The sequence below is a fragment of the Eublepharis macularius genome, chromosome 5 (assembly GCF_028583425.1).
Source record: "Eublepharis macularius isolate TG4126 chromosome 5, MPM_Emac_v1.0, whole genome shotgun sequence".
Lineage (NCBI taxonomy): Eukaryota > Metazoa > Chordata > Lepidosauria > Squamata > Eublepharidae > Eublepharis > Eublepharis macularius.
Window position 1 is genome coordinate 28,663,466 of NC_072794.1, and position 19,172 is coordinate 28,682,637.

At 44.8% G+C, this 19,172-nt stretch overlaps 1 protein-coding gene across 1 annotated transcript in view; it reads left to right on the forward strand.

The window, feature by feature from the left end:
• The window catches only part of ASTN1 (astrotactin 1), a 241,140-nt gene that overhangs the window by 195,978 nt on the left and 25,990 nt on the right, over positions 1-19,172 (forward strand). The window contains exons 15-16 of the mRNA XM_054980818.1: positions 4,973-5,077; positions 5,974-6,162. Coding sequence (XP_054836793.1) covers positions 4,973-5,077; positions 5,974-6,162 — 294 coding nt within the window. The remainder of the gene's footprint in view (positions 1-4,972; positions 5,078-5,973; positions 6,163-19,172) is intronic.

Sequence of the window (19,172 nt, forward strand, 5' to 3'; positions counted from 1 at the left end):
GATAAAAAGAAAAGCTTTCCCTGTTTAATTTTAAGGAAAAGAAAACAGAAGACGGCATGTCTATATCGATGTTGTAGTGTTACTGTCTCATGCACATTCTGGAAAAGAAAGGGGCCGCTGCCTAGTCTCTCTCTTGGGAGGCTCTTTCAGGCAGGATGCTCCTTCCTCAGCCCCGCCCACTTCCCCAAAGATGAGCTCATATCATCTGAGCATCTCTGTCCCCAAACCTATGAAGCTGTTCCTGGTAGGGTATGCCGACATTTTTACAGAGTCATTATTAGTGTTTGTGATGAGGTCAAACTCTTCCAGTATTAGGAGACTGTCTGGAGAACAGATTGAAGAAGCTGGCCATCCCTGGCTTTCATAAAACAGTCACCAGAAGGCTGGAGACAGAAAACAGTTTTTAAGAGAACTCAAGGTGGCAAAACGAAGATGGCACTTGCGCTCCTTCTCTGAGCAAATGGATGCCCGAGGACTGATTCACACATTACAGGGCCCTCGTGTCCGCCATGAGTCCTGTCAACAGACGTTCTCCACTACTTCTATACTAGGGACTTAATTTCCAGGTACAGGTAGGCCTGATTTGGATTGGGACTGCGGCACAGCGGGAAAGGAGGTGTTTAAGCCATCCCTCCCACACCATTTTCCTGACTGGATACAGCCCCAGGGAGCCTCTTAGCTGTCCTGCTGGAGACCCTTACATGGAGCGATGGGTTATGCAAAATGCAACTAGCACGAGAGATGGGGGGGGGCTGTAGCCCATCCTGCTTGCTGTAATACAGAAACTTAAACTAAGCACTTAATACTGTGATTGCCCAGCAGTCTTATGGCCTATGCTGCCACATTTCCACCTCATTCTGTATGGTGTGTATAGCAAGACTTAAATGAATCTGCAGGGAGCCTGCAGTTGCCAGTTTTTAGTCAGTGGAGGCAGTCCCTTATCACTGCACCCAGTTGCCCACTGTCAGTGAGTGCAACAGCAGGAGGAAAAAAATGGTACAGACCATAGAGATTTTTGAGTTTTCAAGAGCATCACTGGCCGGGTGTGACATCACTTCCAGGTTTTGTCTGGAAATGACATCACTGAGTCAATGACACCATTTGTTCCACCTGCTGCTGCATTGGGACGGCCTGACAACTCTACCAGAAGTGGTGGCCTCAGAAACTTTGGCATTCACTATCCTGCTGTCTGAGGATTGCAGGATGCTGGTTCTGAAGTACTGGTGAGCCAGGAACAAATGAAGCATGAGGGGGCTCTGTGGGCTGAGTCCAGGGCTGTTCCATAATTCTCTCTGGATGCACTTAGCTTTTCCAATTACCAGTCGGCCCCTTTCCCCCCTTCCTCTGCAGCTGGCATCCACAAGCCTGGGTGTATCCCCACCCCACCCCCGGCCTCCTTAGCGTCAGTGTTGACGCCCCTTGGCGTTGGCTGAGGCCGAAGCTTTCCCACAGGAACACATCTCAAAATGCCCTGCCTGCTGTGCACAGAGGACAGCTCATTAAAAATGTAATTAGTGGAGAAATTAACACAGCAGGGCCGTGCCTTGGGGACTGGCCTTGCAGCAAAAAACCGAGGGGAGGGAGGTCTTGTTATCTTCAGAAGTGGAGCCCAGGCTGAGGAGAAGAAACAAGCATAAGCAAACTCCTTTCAAGTTGTACTTTAATTACTGAAGAGTTGCTGACCCACGGACCTTCCTTTGGTATAATTAGTCTTTCCCTCACACCCCCTCCCCACAACCTTCCTTGCTGCCTCCGCTCATCCCCCTGCCTCCGCCCATATCCATCTCTGCATTTCTTGCTGTTGGAGGCAACATTTAATTAGGCCTCTTCTTCAATTAAATATGTTGGCTAGTGTGGCTGCTTAAAAGCAATCTGGGCTTAACATTGCCCAGGAAATTGGATGAGGGTAAGCAGCTGTTAGATAGCACACAATTGCTTTCCCTGACTGGAAAACAAGGTTTGCAGAGTCCAAGAGGGATGCATAATCCCAGAGGTATTGCAGGAAAAGGCGCAATAAATACCCCAAGGAGGTTAGGACTTTGAATGGGGGTAATCATATCCCCCAAAGCAGAATAAGGTGTTCCAAACAATGCAAAGAAAAACCTCAACCCATCAAAATGTGGTCACTTTTGGCCACAAAATTCAGATTCCTGAAAATTTCATTTTGCCTGAGGCTCACCTTGATAAAAATCTATAAACAGGAAACAAGTTTCCAGAACGTTCTGGGACGAATCAGGGTCTCTGAGATCATCCCATAACCTGTCAGTCATGGTTAACTGCCTCTGCCCTCTCTTCCAGTTTTGTTCCCTGGGCCAGGGGAAGTCACAGGAAGTCTAGGGTTGTTTATCTGGGAAAGACATGCTCCTTGGAACAAGACAGCAGATCCCCCAACATATGATGAATCAATGGTGCCCTATTTTTGAATCTTTAATAAAGTGGGAAAGTGGTCAGGTACCCTGAGGTACCCAAATATGGGGACAGGCACCCAAACTAGCCACTTGTGCCTGAAAGGTTCCAAGCCTGGGTGGTCCTTCCTTGCCAGTTATCATCATTGGAACCCTCTTATTGAATGGTCAATGGGCAGCATCTCTCTGCACAAGTGTGATGCAAGGGAAAGCAAGGCATGGTCTGTAAATGTGGTCATCTTGGAGCCAGGGTAGGTATATATTTAGCTGTGCAGTTTTTTAAGGAGGCCGCCCTGAGGGGGTAAGTAAGATTAATAAGTTGCGCTGTTCAGCTTTGATTAGTAAGCCCTAGTTTAACCCTTGCATTGTGTCTGGTGTCTGCCTGAGGATGTGTTCCAGATGCCGTCTTTAGTTCACTTTCAGAAATCAAGTAAAGCAACCTTATTTCACCATGCTTTTCTTGTTTGAATCGCAAATACAAACTAACTAATCCCAAATACTAACTTGGTCTTGCTTCTGGCAGCAAAAAATTACTGGAATTTGTTATGAACTTTTTTCAATTCATTGTAATTTTTTTTTAAAAAAAAAAACTTGGGTTTTATTAGTTTTCTGTAGATTTTTTTTAGTTTTGTTCATAAGCTGCTTCCAATGTTTAGAAAGTGGGATACAAATTTTAAATAAATAAAGTCAGTGTGTGGGAGGGGAGAAGAAGGTGCTGCCGTTTCCTTAGAATGACTCAATGTACCTTTTCAGGCATTACAATAAAATGCATACTTGGAGCCTGCCAGCTGTGCATAATGACACCACCGATTCTCCCCGTACACTTAGCCACCACGCTGGGTAAACGGGGGCAATGTGCATACTTACCCTGCATGGGCAGCCTCGATATAAAATGAATTGATCACTGGATTTTTCAGGCTTTTCATTCACATGTACCAAGGGATGGTAAATACAGGTGTTGCTGCTCTTTACATAACATGGTGACTGTGCCTTTTGGGAGGAATGCAGGTAAGGATGTACTCCCATTAAATGCAGTTGGAAATGCATTATTGCAATATCTGAAAAAGTCGTAATGAGAAAGGATTTTTCTCATCAGGTGGGAGACGCTGGGCCCACCTCTAAGTGGACAAAAGGTAAATTTTGGATCACCTCTGATTCACAGGTTCTATTGGACAGTGTGAGCCTAGAGCAATTAACAGATCTGGGAAGGCAGGGTGGATGTGAATCCTATTTCAATTTGAGGGTAAATTCTTGCCATTCTCGTAAGACGAGAGTAATTAACACTGCCAAGAGAAGGCTAAACTTTGCCCGTGATCGGAGGAAATGTCAATCACTTGATGTCATTTAAGACATCTCTAGCCTGGAATAAGACATCTCCTGGCTAAAAGCCTAAGCATTATTTCTGCATCTGCATACTCACTGCAGAGAGAGAGGTTAGAAGGTATCTGTTGTTAGCATCGCAGAGAAATCTAGAACTGTAAATGACAAGGATAATGTGTGAAAGAACATTCTTACGGATTTAAAGGTGCTACAGGTTCATCTCGGAATAAGTCCTGTGCCCTAAACAGCCATTCACACAGGATATTAGCAGGCATGTCCAGATCTAGAAATTTCTCACAGATATTTTATGTCTGTGCAGATGTTAGTATGGATTGGGTCGGCCCTAAAATATTTCTAAATGAGGGCCAGTTTACATGTTTAGCAGACTTGAGGGTGAGATGAAGGTGCCCAGTCTCTCTCTCTCTCTCTCTCTCACACACACACACACACACACACAATCTCCTTTATTGTAAAAATAAGCTTCCAGTGTGCTAGACTGAGATCTGCCCCCCCACCCCCACTTTGTACAGTGGAGTGATTATTGGGATATGATTTAAACTGACAGTTACTGACCAGCAACCTGAAGAAGTACATTCCGAAAATAGCTTTACAATTTATTAATTTATATATTTATACCCTATTTTTCTCCCTAATGGGGATCTAATGCAGCTTACAACACTGTTTTCTCCTCCACTGTTTTGTCCTCACAACAACTTTGTTGAAGTAGGTGAGTTCCTCAGTGAGTTTCTGTGGCACAGGAGGGATTCAGACCTGAGTATCTTGGATCCCCCTTACACTGCGCTGGCTGTCAGATATGATGTGGCTGGATGTAATCAGTAAATATCTATGTGCTAGGAATGTGTTGTGTCACAGTGCTGATTTCCGTTGCCTTCCACACTGTTAAAGCCAAAAATTGAAAAACGTTGCTGTTCTTATAGATGAGCATTCATTTATAGGGAGCCAGTCTGGTAAAGTAGTTAGAGTGCTGGTGAAAGACCAAGGAGACCTGGGTTCAGATTCTCACTTGCCATGAACCTTCTGGAGTGACCTTGGGCCAGTCATTTTCTCTCAGCTTTTCCTACCTCTCAGGGCTGCTGCGAGGACAGAATGGAGACGGGGAGAACCACATTTGTCACTCCAAGCTCCTTGGAGAAAGGGCAGAATAAAAGTACACTTTATGGAAAGGGGTATCAATGGAAAGGTACATCTGTTCTAGACAAACTCTTTACCTGACCTTTCTGTCACAGGGATGGTGAACTTCAGCGAGGTGTCTGGTTACCCTCTACTGCAACACTGGAAAGTGAGCTCTGTCATGTACCACGTCAGGCTCAACCAGCTGACTGTCTCCCAGTGTAAGTTACACCAAACCATGCAACAGGGGTGCTTTTAGGATTGGCAGATTTCTTGAGGCTCAGACACCGAGAATTGAGAGAAGGACCTGGGAACTCCTGGGTGGAGCCTATCAGGGAAGGGGCAGAGCTTAAGAGCCTAGCTTCTAAATCATCTCAAATGGAGCGTCATGACCCCTTTCCCATGTTGCTTTTAGCAGATATTTATAATGGAAGAGAAAAGAATAGCAAAGTATATGTTGGGGAAAAGATGGGAATATTAAGGGATAGGGGGGTGGTTTGTGGGAATGGGCCCTGTAGAAGATAGCTTGCCCCTTAAGCTTCTGGTATTGAACATTCAGATTTAACTCCAGGCAACCCTAAGAAAGCGAATTTACATACAAGTTACAAGTATGTTTTATAATAATTTTGTTTGTTTGTGTATACCGTTTTTAAGAGGTCATCTAACATTCTGGGTCATCTTCTTTCAAGTAAATATGGCACTGATCCCAACCACCGGTGTAAATAGGGTGGGGTAATAGGAACGTATTCTTCCAGGACACAAAATGGTTATCAAAGACATATTGACAGTTAATTATGCAATGTTCTCTTTCTGGTATGGGATATTTAAGCATTTTTTTCAAGACATTGAATTAAATGCTAGACAGACACCAGCTTGCTCAGAGGTTTAGGGAGGGCAGCAGGCCAGGCTTGGCCCTGTGTCCAAATATTAACACAGTGAGGTACATTTATTAAGGCTGGTGAGGGAGGATTGCTTATGTAAGTTTCTAGAAGCAATTGCTCATTCTTTTTGGAAACAGAACACTGGGCTGTTTAGACTCGGTTCTGACCCAGAAAGACAGCTCCTAGGCTCTTCTCTGGGGCTTTTTTCTACAATGCTGTGTACCTGTTCTCGGCAGCTTTTGGCAATGCTCTTCATTCTTTGGATGGAGCCACATCCCGAGGAGATTTTGTGGCTCTGCTGGACCAGTTTGGCAACCACTACATCCAGGAAGCAGTCTACGGCTTTGAGGAGTCCTGCTCCATCTGGTATCCCAACAAGCAGGTCCAAAGGCAGCTGTGGTTGGAATATGAAGATATCAGCAAAGGTAGGGGTCACCACGGCTTTTTGGGGATGGGAAGGGGGAGAAAACCCAGTGGTTTCGAGTTGCAGTAAGACAGAGCTGGGCCAAGAAAATTCTGCACAGAGAATAAATTATGCATGTAATGTAATTTGGGGGGAAGTTACCTACTCTGCCTAATGAGGTCTGATATTTGCAGCATTTGCACTTCTGCAGTTTTCAGAAAGGGCATAAAATGAAGGCATGTGAGTGAAGGGCTGAAAATATTGGGGCTGCAGTGGAGACAGAGGAGACAGCTGTGCAGGATATAGAAGTACCTGGTATGGAGCCCTAGGAGAGAAGGCCACCCTGTCACAAGCTTCAGTGCGACATATGTTTGCATTTTATACCGGTTCTCTAGAGCAGCGGGTCTCAAACTGTGGGCTGGAACCCCACATGGATTGCAGCTCTCTCATAGGTGGAGTCATGAGGCCAGAAGAAAAGAAGAAGACCGAGGTAAACTAGGAGAGGAGGCTTGATGGTGAATTTGGTTTTCCCCTGTGTAAAATGTTTGAGATGGCCATGAAATAACCATAGCTCAGTAAGTCTATATAGTTATAAATGCTAAACGTGAAAAATAACATTTAAACTTGTTCACTGTTCGCTGATGGGAGGTTCCTATGGGCTGATGCTGGGGAGGGAGAAGAGTAGCATGGGCTTACTTGGCAAATGGGTCCTGAAAAACAGAGTCGGTATAGAAGTGGGTCCGGCTTCCAGAAGCCTTGAGAGCTGCTGCTCTTCAGCGTGATGTGAATGCTGCAGGTGACTATTACTCTTAATGCAATACTGGGAAGAGAGCGGGAGGATTATGCACAGAAAAGGAGGGGACAAGGACAACTGGGCGTGCAATCCTACAAATCTTTCCCCAGTTCCTGCACCAGCTGCTGCACCTGTCCCAGCTGCAGTTTGAGCCCTAGGGCCATCGGGGCAGCTGCCTAGGGCCCCGGGCTGGATCCCTTCAATCACCGTGAAACTTCTGTTGCTCACTGCATGTCACCCCAGCCTTGATCTGCAGTGGCCAGCAGGGCTATCAGCTGCAGAGGCCCCAGTCAGCCTCCACCCCTCACCCTCCCTCCTTCACCTGCACATGCCAGGCTACAACTGTGCACTGGGAAGCCCAAGATAAGAGAATATACTGGATGTGCCCCACAGAGCATGGGAGGGAATGTACAGGAGGTATGCATGTGCTAAATTCGTTCTCTGGCAGAGGAAGGGCATGGAAAGCAAGGTGGTGGCTGGCAAGCGCTGCCTTTCAGGCTGCTGTCTAAAAGTCATATGGGGGTTGCGAGGAGGAGATGGATGGGGCTTCCTTTAGGACTGCAGTTCCTGGCAGGACTGGTGGAGCGGCGTGATTTGAAACAGAGCAGGCCAGAGAGGGCTGTAATCCTAGCCACACTGCTGGGAGAACAGCAGAATTAAATTAGGCTGTAGTGCCCAAAAGCATCATCTCTCCCCTTCCTTTTCCAACACGTCTTCTCATGGGCGTTTGCACTTTACTTAGCTCTGTGCTTCCCTCCCTGCCTCGTGTTCAGTGCTTTCTCTTCCTCTCACTTTCCCTGAGACCTCCCTCGCCGTCTCTCTTCTCACAGAAAGCCTCTGCTCCTTTGCTTGGCTTCCCTCCTCACTTTGGGTTTCTTTCAGCCTAGTGCCAGCCTTGAGCAACATCCCCCCACCCCACCCACCCCACACACACTGACACTGACAACTAAGAAAATGAGAAAAGGCAAGGTGTGGTTTCCAGGGTGAAAAGGCAGTGCCTGCCCTCTGTCCACTGACGAGTATGAAATGGGTCCCTCTGCCTGTTGCTGCTGTCGGTGGCTACGGCGCTGGATAAGTTGAGAGGTTCTCTGACTCCTGCACTTGGGACTTCCACTCAATCATCCAAAGAACAAAGACTGAGGCTCAGCCCCGTAGTCTGCATTTAGCACCAACGTTGAGCCCTAATGAAAGCTTTACCAAGGAAAGCCACACAGCCAAGGCAGAATGTCCAGCAGGAGTGCAGCAAGGGTGTAGCCACAGGGATGTTGTAGAGAGATGCGCTAGTCTGTGAAAACGGGGGGATTTATTCTTATTCCGGGTAGGTTGGATGGGAATAAAGTTGGAGTGGGGGCCACGTGCTCAACTTTTGCACAGCCCCAGAATCACTAAGAGCATCCCAACCTGGTCTGAGTCAGCTCTTCCACATCTTGATAATGACTGCTTAGAAATAATACGGGGAGTATCCATTTGTGGAAAACCCTTCCATCAGTGGGATGCAACTTTTTTGCCTCCCTCCCACAGCACCCCATATAGCTCCCGGAATTGCTGTTCTTGGGGTACACGAAACCATCAGGAACCGCATGAGGGGCCAGTGGCATAGCGTAGGTTAAGAGAGCCCTGGGCAAGGCAAGTATCCTGCCTTTTCTTTTTTGATCCCCCTCAGATGCGTGCAAAGCTCTTGCGTGCTCCCGGGCCCACGTGATGACATCACTTCCAGTGACGTCACCACACAGGACGTGGCCACTGCCCTCCGCAGCAGCTGCCTGCCTTGCTGCAGCCAGCTGGGCCGCTGCAGGAAGGCTGGCTTGGCGCCCAGCGAGCTGGCTGCCCTGTCAGCATGCAGGCAGTACAGGCAGCTTCCTCAAGGGCGTGGCACAGCCGCCTGCTCTGCCGCAGCCAGCTCGGCCTGCTGCAGGAAGTCCGGCTTGGTGCCCAGTGAGCCGGCTACCCCATCGGCACATCGACGGTGTGGGCGGCCTTCCCAAGGGCATGGCACAGTCTTTTGCACCTCTACGGAATTTGCACTTGGGGCAACCGCCCCTCTGCCCCCCACCCCACACTACACCACTGTGAGGGGCAAATCAGTCGTTCACAGCAGGAAGAGGAAATTAGCAGAATTACACCTCCCCTTCTGTCAGCAGAAAATTTAGTCTGGATCCAACCCTACGTTTTGACAAGCGCAATTAATTTGAGATTCCTTTTCTCTTGCCTTTAAAAAAAATGCTCTCTCATTTTCTATTTACTGTGGCAGCTTGCAAACTTGAGAGCTAGAAACTTTTTACATTTTTTATTCTTATATGAAAGCTGGGGTTCTTGAAAGAATAGCAAGATAAATCTTGGGCTGTCCAGGGGTACAAGAGGATGACGTGGGTCAAATCACACGGCGGGTAAGAATATTCCACCTTTATAATTTAGGTTGTGATGAACAGAGAAGATGTCAGATTGGAATCTGATCAGTCCCATAATCAGGAGCAATCATAAATCCTTGGGGAGATCTATAGCTCTGCCTTACTCTTACGAATGCTTCCTGAGTTGATTCGGTATAAAGAACAGGAGGATTACAAGAACAGAGATCGGATGCGCAATCCACAGGGCTGTTCTCCCGCATGACTCTCCAAAATCAACTCTCATTTATTTCAGGGGTGCTTGCACAGTGAATTGTGCTCAATGGCTCGGAATAACTAGTGCAATCGCCCCTGACATTTTCCATTCTGGTGGCTGAAGTCTTGCTGAGCCTCAGGAAATATTTTGGCTTACTCTCTTTCTTGGTACTTTTAAAATATATATAAATCCCATTTTTCTGAAGACTTTATAAATCCGATTGATTGCTGGCTTACCTGCAGAGGAAAAAGAGTGATCCTGTATTGCACCGAGGTGGATTTGATGAGTTACTCCCCTTCTCCCCCCCCCCCCATATGCCTCTTATTGCAATGAGCCTGGATGTCACAGGGATAACCTGGAAGAAGGACAAATCGATGTAAAGTATTACATGTGGGCAGGGACAGCGGGGGCGGGGGAGGAACTATTTAGGCAGTAGTGTTGCCAAGAAGGATTTAAGGGGTTATAGTGGCTAACAAATTGAACATGATTCAACAATATGATACCGTGGCAAAATGCCATTCTAAATTTATTAACAGAAGCATCATCCATCTTAGACTCGGGAAGTGTACTGCCGCTGGGCTCAGCATTGCTAAAGCTTTATTTGATCCACCGCATCCATTTCTGGGTATTAATAACAGAAATATAGTGGAGGGACCTGGTCAGGAGGACCACCCTAACTTAATAGGCAGAACTAGCCAGGATGGGGCCAGTGGATAATCCATAGACGTTTTAGTTTATGTTCTGAAAGTCTCTGTTTATAGAATGAGAGTTTGTTATTAGAACAGAGACATTTCTGGTTTGAAAAAATAGTGCCACTATATGCCCCTACTCAGGGGTCATTTCGTACAAAAAGAGCTGGAGGAACACATTAGCATAACTCATTAGCATGGCTCATTAGCATATGTCCTTTGACATCACTGGAAATGTATCATTAGCATAACTGATTTGCATATGCCACACCCCTGACATTACCTGTCCTGGCTGTTTTGGACCCAATCCTGGCCATTCAGGACTGACATTGGGCCCCAAAAGGGGCTGAAAATGGCCAAAAAGGGGCCCAAAATGGTCAGGATCAGGCCGCTGCTGAACAGGAGAGTGATCCACCACCTGTCAGAGGCCCAATCCGGGCTGTTTCGGCCCCAATCCAGGACAAAATGGGCCCAAAATGGCTAAGAGTCAGGTGGCAGGGCCACCTGACGTGACCTCTTTGGGGAACTGCCTGAACTGCATTCCTGCGCGTTCCCCCTCGAAATGAGCCCTGCCCCTACCCCATCCCAGTTGATAATGTCCCCAAGTCCCTTTGGCTATGCTGCCCATGTCTTCGCCTGGATTTTTCAAGATCACTGTCACCTGTATGTTAAAGAGTCCTTGAAAGCAAATCTTCCTTTAGCTACTGGAATTCTGTGCAGGGCAAGATGCTTAAAGAAGCAAGAAGTCTATCTTAAAGAAGTTAACATGTTCAAAAAGGCATTCATTGGGTAAATCCCCAGAACTGTTGTTATTCAGCTTTTTGTTTTTGAAATGAGTCGTTCAGGGGCATAAAAACCACATCAGACTGATTTTTTCCTCTTGATTATCACTGATTGCTCATTTGTTTCTTCAAAATCCCACCAGGAAATATGACTTAAGCTACCTAGCAGATATGGGTGGCTAGCCCCGCAGTACAGAAAGCTGCCTAGAGGGCAGATTGTCAAGGACTCCAGGCTAAGAAAATCTCAAGAAAACATACCTAGACTCTTGGGACAACATTGGCTGAAATGTGGAGGGTGAAATAAACAGAAAGCATGTGGCACCAAAAATAACAAGAAGATTACTCCGTGGAAGTGTATGGTAGAATAAAATCTTGTTAGTTTTTAAGGGTGCTGCGAAACTCATTTTTAAAGTCTAAAGTGGGTGTAACTGTGACCTTGTGTGCAGACTGCAGCCCCTTTCTTTGCTTCCTGTTTAAGTGAATGCAAGTTCCTTCCCTTTGCTCTGTTTGCATCCCACGCACTCCAGTTTCTATGTAATTGCTGGGCAGGACCTGGGCCACATTGACCATGGTGACTGGGTAAGGAAATGCAGCATCCCTTGGGGGAGATCAGCATTGGCACTGAAAGCATTGGCACAGCAACTTTCAGGGTGATGAGGGGGAGACACTCCCCCCCCCGGGGAGGGGTCACTGGCTCTGAGAAGGTGGAAACATCAACGGCTAGAATGTTTGGGATCGAAGCATGGCTCAATGGTAGAATCTCTGCCTTATAGGCAGGACGTCCCACGTTCGATCCCTAGCATCTCCACTTAAAAGGATCGGGTGGCAGGTAATGTGAAAGACCTCTGCCTGAGACCCTTTATGGCTTCTGCTAGTACAGTATTGACCTTGATAGATTAATGGGCTGACTGTATAAGGCAACTTAAAGAAAACTGACACTCGAAAGATTCATGATGGAATTCATACCAAACCTCTCTGCCTCAAATCTTCCATCCCCTACTCTTGTAATGTTCCCCGTAAGAAGAATTCCCAGTATGATCTCCCTTCCCATATCTGAAGAAGTGAGCTGTGACTCACAAAAGCTCATATTGAGATAAATGTTGTTAGTCTTTAAGGAGCTACTGGCCTTCTGTTTTAATTAGCTTTAAATAAGTGTCACATCTCAGTGACAGAGCATCTGCTTTGCATGCAGAAAGTTTATTTATTTATTTACTCTCTTTATAGTCGGCCTTTCTCATTGAGACTGAAAGCTGATTACACAATATAATTCAATACGATCAACAGCTGAGACATTCACTAAACAATACAGTATAGAATGCAGCAATTTGAAAACAGTGTTGAAACAAAACATAAGCAATTGACATGATATAATAAACAACAGTAACAGACAGTGCACAGTAGTACAGTCTACAGTCTCTAGTCCTTTATCGAAGCATCTGTTTGAACCATTTTCTTACAGTGCAGTCCTACTGCCTATGTATGAAAGCCTTCCTGAATAATTCAGTTTTCTATGGTTTGAAGAAAGGCAAGAGAGTGGGAGTTTTCCTGACCTCTTCAGGCAGGCCATTCCATATGGTGAAGCCTACCACCAAGGAAGTACATGTGCAGGCAGCTGTTGATTTTGCCCAGCTGCAGGGGGGTATCTACAGAAGACCCTGTTCAGATAAGCAAAGCTGCCATGACAGAGTATAAGGAAAGAGGCAGTCCCATAAACAGGATAGACCAAAGCCATAAAGGGCTTTGTATGTGATAGCCAAGACCTTGTACTGAACCCAGATAACCAATGGAGTGACTGCAGAATTGGAGTACTATGCATTTCCTCAGGGCTTTTTTTCAGCTGGACCGCGCTGGAACAGAGTTCTGGAACCTCTTGAAAATGGTCACATGGCTGGTGGCCCCGCCCTGATCTCCAGACAGAGGGGAGTTGAGATTCCCCTCCGCGCTGCTGAGCAGTGTGGAGGGCAATCTAAACTCCCCTCTGTCTGGAGGTCAGGGGGCGGGGCCACCAGCCATGTGACCATTTTCTTCAAGGGCAACCCACTGAGTTCCACCACCTCTTTTCCCAGAAAAAAAGCCCTGCATTTCCTGATCATTGAGCTGTGGTGTTCTGTACCAACTGGAGTCTCCAAGTTGACTTCAGTTGTCATTATCTCCAGTTCGAAGGATTGGGTAGTAGGCATTGTGGAAGACCTCGACCTGAGACAAAGGAGAGATGCTGCCAGTCAGGGTAGACAGAGCTGACCATGGCAGGATCAGTCATCTGATCCCATATCAAGCAGTGTTCATCGACAGATTTTGGGGAAAGGGATGGATATCCGCCCTCTTGATCTGTCATTGATCTGCTTAACTACTGGGTGCTTAGGAGCAGAGAAGGGCCCCTTAGGCAATCGTTACAGGGTAGCCGCAGTGTGGTGGAGCTTGGCCTATAATCTCTTACACATTAATTTTGACAGGGCGCTTCAAATTCATTCAGCGACTACCTGAACATCTCTTTTGTTGCACAAAAAAAAAAAAATTAAAACTCTCCCCTACTGCTGCAGTGCATTTTCTAAACCCCAGCATTTCCCCCTTTTCATGTCTCAGGCAATGCCATTCAGAACCTCTCTTTCTTTAGATCTTGCGTTTTCTCTTCTCACCGTGTCTCTCATTTTTGGCTTCCCTTCAGTCCTGTCACCTGCCACGTTCTCGGCTTCATTTTCCTTTCTTCCCTCCCTTCTTCTTGGCGTACGTCAAGAGCTTAATATCGATTGAAAAATTGCCAGAGACAAACGATTCTCTGTCACTGCTGCTTTCTTCCCCCGAGCCTGCTAAGCAGCAATTCAAAGCCATCCCAAAGTGGTCCATTTCCATCTCAATGGGGAGGCTAAGAAACGCTCTGTCTCCTCTTGGTGCCTTCCTCTCTCCTTTCCCTCTTTAACAACCTTGTTTTCTTTGTGGGTGTTTCTTAGCTGAGACACCGCACTTGCCTATTCTCTGTAAAAGATTGAGCTGTGGACAGCAGAAGTTGTGAGGGAGGTGGACTTATTTACTCAAATACAAAGGTCTCATCTCTCGGCTCCCCTTAAGAACACTAAGTTTCACAGAATTCTGCTCATGGGGTTAAATATTTACAGAAACAATTGGCACAGCCAATGTTATGTACCATAGGATTTTTCCATTGATGAACTGCTGCTGATAAGAGTAGAAAGTTCTGACCTTGATAGACCTGAGGTGTTAGGCAGCTTAAATGAGAGGCCATGACTCCATAGTAGAACATCTACTGATGTCACAGGTTCAGCCCTTGACATCTTCAGTTGAAAGGATCAGGAAACAGGTGATATGGAGAAGGTCCGTGTGAAACCTCGGAGAGCTGCTTCAAGTTAGAGTAGACAGTACTGACCTTGGTAGACTAATGGTCTGACTCCGTATAAGACAATTTCATATGATCACTCTAACCACTACTCTATAAGAGCAAGATTAGGGTCCGGTTGCACTTTAAAGACCAACTAGGTTTCCATGGTATGAGCTTTCAAAAGTCAGAGCTCCCTTCATCAGAAATCTAGCTGGAGACTTCCTGTTTGGGATCCATGGAGGTCTAACGCAGCTCCACTTGCGGAGCTGACCGGACTGCCGTTTTAACCGGCCGGCGGGGTGAAAATAGCCCGCGGCCGACTGCTCTCAGGCGGGGAGCAGGCAAAGAACGCTCAAGACCCTAGGGTGAGCTAGATCTCGGACGAGGGGGGGCTCTTCACAACGAGTCTCCCCCCGATCCTTGAGGTCCCACCTTGCGACGGGTCGGCTATAATCTCTGCGGCAGTTTTGGGGCCAATTCGGCCGGCATAAGACCTACATACCCAAGCATCGATTGGGGGAAGAAGCTGAGAGGAGAACTTAAAATCGAAACAGCGATTACAACCCGAGAAAAGTGAAGAGAAGGTAAAGATCATTATCTTCTGAGACGGGACAGATTGATAAAAACAGAGAGGAAAAAAAGTAGATTTTTAAACTGCAACAGATTAGTGAAAAGGAGGGGAAGACTCGGCAGGAATCGAATTTAAAAAGAGACTAAGTTTAAAGAAGTTATTAAAGAAATGGGACTATTGTTTTGAATACCTGTGGCTTTGGAGCTGTGAGAAAAAGATACCATCGCGAGATCTGCTGTGGGAAGACGGGAGACAGGAAGTGCGTAATAACAATAGAGTGGCTGGAGAGAAGCGGCCCTTGCTGGAGGGCAGGAAGTAGGGAATCACCATTTTTGAAAGGGGAAGGGTCGCGGCTTCAGCGGAAGAGGAAGTAGGCCATCTTGGATTACAAAATCATAGAGAAACCATAGAGAAAAGACGCCCGACATTTTGGACTCTTTAAAATTTAATTTCTATAAGAAGACCGGGACATTTAAAATAGAAAAACGTTAAATTTTACGCCACGGAGTTAAGGAAGAGAGCGGATTCGTGGGAGCGAGCTAAAGCAAGCCCCACGATGTCAAAAAAAGAGTGGCAATCGGCAATAGAAAACCTGGATAAAAACCTGGACAAAAAACTTTTAGATATGATTAAAGAACTTAAGGACACGAAATTGGAGCTGATAAAAGAGGTTAAAGAGGTTACACAGACAGTAAAATCGGAGCTGTCAGAAGTGAAAAAAGGTATGGAAACAATACGAAGTGAATTACAAGGAACGCAGCAGAGAGTTAAAACAGTAGAAGACGCGATGGAGAATTTAGCAGACACGCAACAAACAGAGATGAGATTGGTGAAGGGGAGAATGTCAGTTGCAGAAACTAAACAGATGGAGAAGCAGCTACGTTTTCGTGGCTTGCCAGAAGTGGAAGGAAAGTCAGCGCAAGAACAGATGACTGAGGTGTTGGCTGAGTACCTGGGGAAGGAGGAGGAGGAAGTTGTGGCTATCCTAGATGTGGCATACCGTGTGAATTCGAGAATAGCAACCCAGAGGAAACTACCAAGAGATGTGATTGTGCAGTTTACAACACGAAATATGAAAGAGAGGATTGTGACAAAACAGTTTCAAGATCCATTGGAGATTGATGGCAAGACGATTATTATAATGAAGGAACTGCCCAGATCAGTGTTACTGGACCGGAAAAAATATAAAGTGCTAATTCAGATTTTGAAGGACATGAAAATCAGGTACAGATGGGAGTTACCGGAAGGAGTGTCCTTTGAGTTTGGAGGGGCCAAAAAACGCATCAGATCTGAGCGAGAGATGGAGCGATTTATTAAGGACAATGAAAAAGACTTACCAACAAGATCATGAGTATGGAGTGTAAAGTATTATCTTGGAATGTAAATGGACTAAACTCACCGAATAAGAGGAAAAATACTTTTCACTGGCTACTAAAACAAAAATGTGACATTGTTTGTTTGCAAGAGACCCATATCAGAAAGCAGGATGTAAAATATTTAAAATCTGGAAAATTGGGCAAAGAATATGTAGCGGCCTCCAACAAGAAAAAAAGAGGAGTGGTGTTGTACATAAAAGAGGAGCTACAGCCAAAATTTGTTATGAGAGATGTGGAAGCTAGATTTGTAGCAGTGGAATGTATTTGGAATTTAAAGAGAGTGTTGGTAGTCGGACTTTATGCACCTAACGGTGCAAAAGAAAGCTTCTTTGAGGATTTAAGGAAGCATTTAGACGATCTTGCATACGACCAGATAATTCTTGCTGGAGACTTCAATGGAGTGACAGACTTGGAACTAGACAAAAAGACTACAACGGCACAAAAGAAAAGAGGACTATTACCAAAGCTTTTTTTTGAGTTGATTCAACAAGAGACTCTTGAAGATGTATGGAGGAGAGAATATCCTAAAAGCAGACAGTTTACTTTTTATTCTGCAAGGCATTCTACATTATCAAGAATTGATATGATCTGGGCCTCAAAAGACTTAGCATTATGGACTAAGGAGGTAGAAATAATGCCTATGGTAGGCTCAGATCACAACCCAATTATGTGGAAATTTGGAAAAAAGAGAAAAAGGAAAGCATGGAGAATAAATGAGGACTTGTTACAGGAAAGAGAGAATATGGAAATACTGAGAAGAGAGACAAAGTTTTTTATACAATACAACGTGAATAAAGAAGTACCAACCAATAAAGTTTGGGATGCTTACAAGGCGGTTGTAAGGGGCATACTAATGGACTTAAATGGTAGAGCAAGAAAGAAGAAAGAGGAGAAAAGACAAGAGATTGAGGAGAAAATAAAAGCCAAAGAAATACAGCTAAAAAAGAGACCAGGGAAAAAGAAGGTATACCAGGAAATTAAAATACTTCAAGAACAGCTAACAGCAATGAGCAATAAAGAATTGGAGTGGAATCTCAAAAGACTGAATCAAAAAGCGTTTGAGGGTGCTAATAAACCTGGGAAGTACCTGGCATGGCAATTGAAGAAGAAAAGGGAAAAGAAGATAATAAATAAAATTTGCGAAGATAACAAAACGTATTTGGAGCAGGCTACCATTAGTAGAGCCTTTTATAAATTTTACGCTAAGCTGTATAATAAAAAAGAAGTAAACAAAGAATCAATAGCGTCATATTTGGAGAAAACCAAACTTCCAGAAATCTCGGAAGCTTGGAGAAATAAGTTGAATAGTGAAGTAACTGACGAGGAAATAAGTAAGGCAATACAATCTGCAAATCTAGGAAAGGCGCCAGGGCCAGATGGACTTACGGCTAAATTCTATAAGACAATGGCTAATGAACTGGCACCATTCCTAAAAGAGGTGATGAATGGGGTTTTAAGGGATCAAAGGATTCCAGAAACTTGGAGTGAAGCGAATATATCATTGATCCCAAAAGAGGGCCAAGACCTGACTAATGTGAAAAATTATAGACCTATATCGCTACTCAACAATGACTATAAAATTTTTGCGAAGATATTGGCGGAGAGATTGAAGGGGTGGCTCTCGGAAGTCATAGAGGAGGAACAAGCAGGCTTTTTGCCAGACAGACAAATAAGAGACAACTTAAGGACAGTGATCAATGCTATTGAATATTATGACAAGCGTTGTGACAAAGAGGTTGGTTTCTTCTTTGTTGACGCTGAAAAAGCGTTTGACAATTTAAACTGGGACTTTATGTTTGCCACTATGGAAAAGCTACAATTGGGAGAAAGATTCATCAGAGCAATTAAGGAAATTTATAGAGACCAGACTGCAGCAATTGTGGTGAATGATGAATTGACCAAGAAATTGACGATAAGTAAAGGAACAAGACAAGGTTGCCCGTTATCTCCATTGTTGTTCATTTTAGTATTGGAGATTCTGATGATACAAATACGTCAAGATGATGAAATTCGTGGAATAAAAATAAAGGACTATTCATACAAGGTCAGAGCATTTGCGGATGACATAATGTTAATTGTAGAGGACCCATTGGAGAACATGCCAAGAGTGATAGATAAGATCAAGGAGTTTGGAGACTTGGCAGGTTTCTTCATTAACAAAAAGAAGTCAAAGATATTATGCAAAAATATGACTAAGCAGAAACAACAATTGTTAATGGAAACAACGGATTGTGAAGTAACAAGTAAAGTGAAATATTTGGGAGTCGAATTAACTGCAAAGAACATAGATCTATTCAAAAACAATTATGAAAAACTATGGACTCAGATAGAGAGAGACTTGATTAAATGGAATAGATTGAATTTGTCATGGTTGGGCAGGATTGCAGCAGTTAAGATGAATGTGTTACCAAGAGTAATGTTTTTGCTACAGACAATACCAATCATCAGAGACTCCAAACAATTTGAAAAATGGCAGAGGAAAATATCAGATTTTGTTTGGGCAGGCAAGAAGCCTCGAGTGAAAGTGAAAGTTTTACAAGATGCAAAGGAAAGAGGCGGAATGCAACTGCCCAATCTGAGACTTTATCATGATGCAATCTGCCTAGTTTGGTTGAAAGAATGGATGACATTAAAGAACAAGAAACTATTAGCCCTAGAGGGATATAAAAAAAATATTTGGATGGCACGCATATTTATGGTATGACAAAGTAAAGGTCAACTCGATGTTCCTGCATCACTTTGTTCGGAGAAGTCTATACATAATCTGGAAGAAGTACAGAATTTATCTACAAGAAGGAACCCCTTTGTGGGTGGTTCCATATGAGGTGATAGACCCGAGAGCTGTTGATAATGAACAACAATGTTTAACGTATAAAGAAATAACTAAAA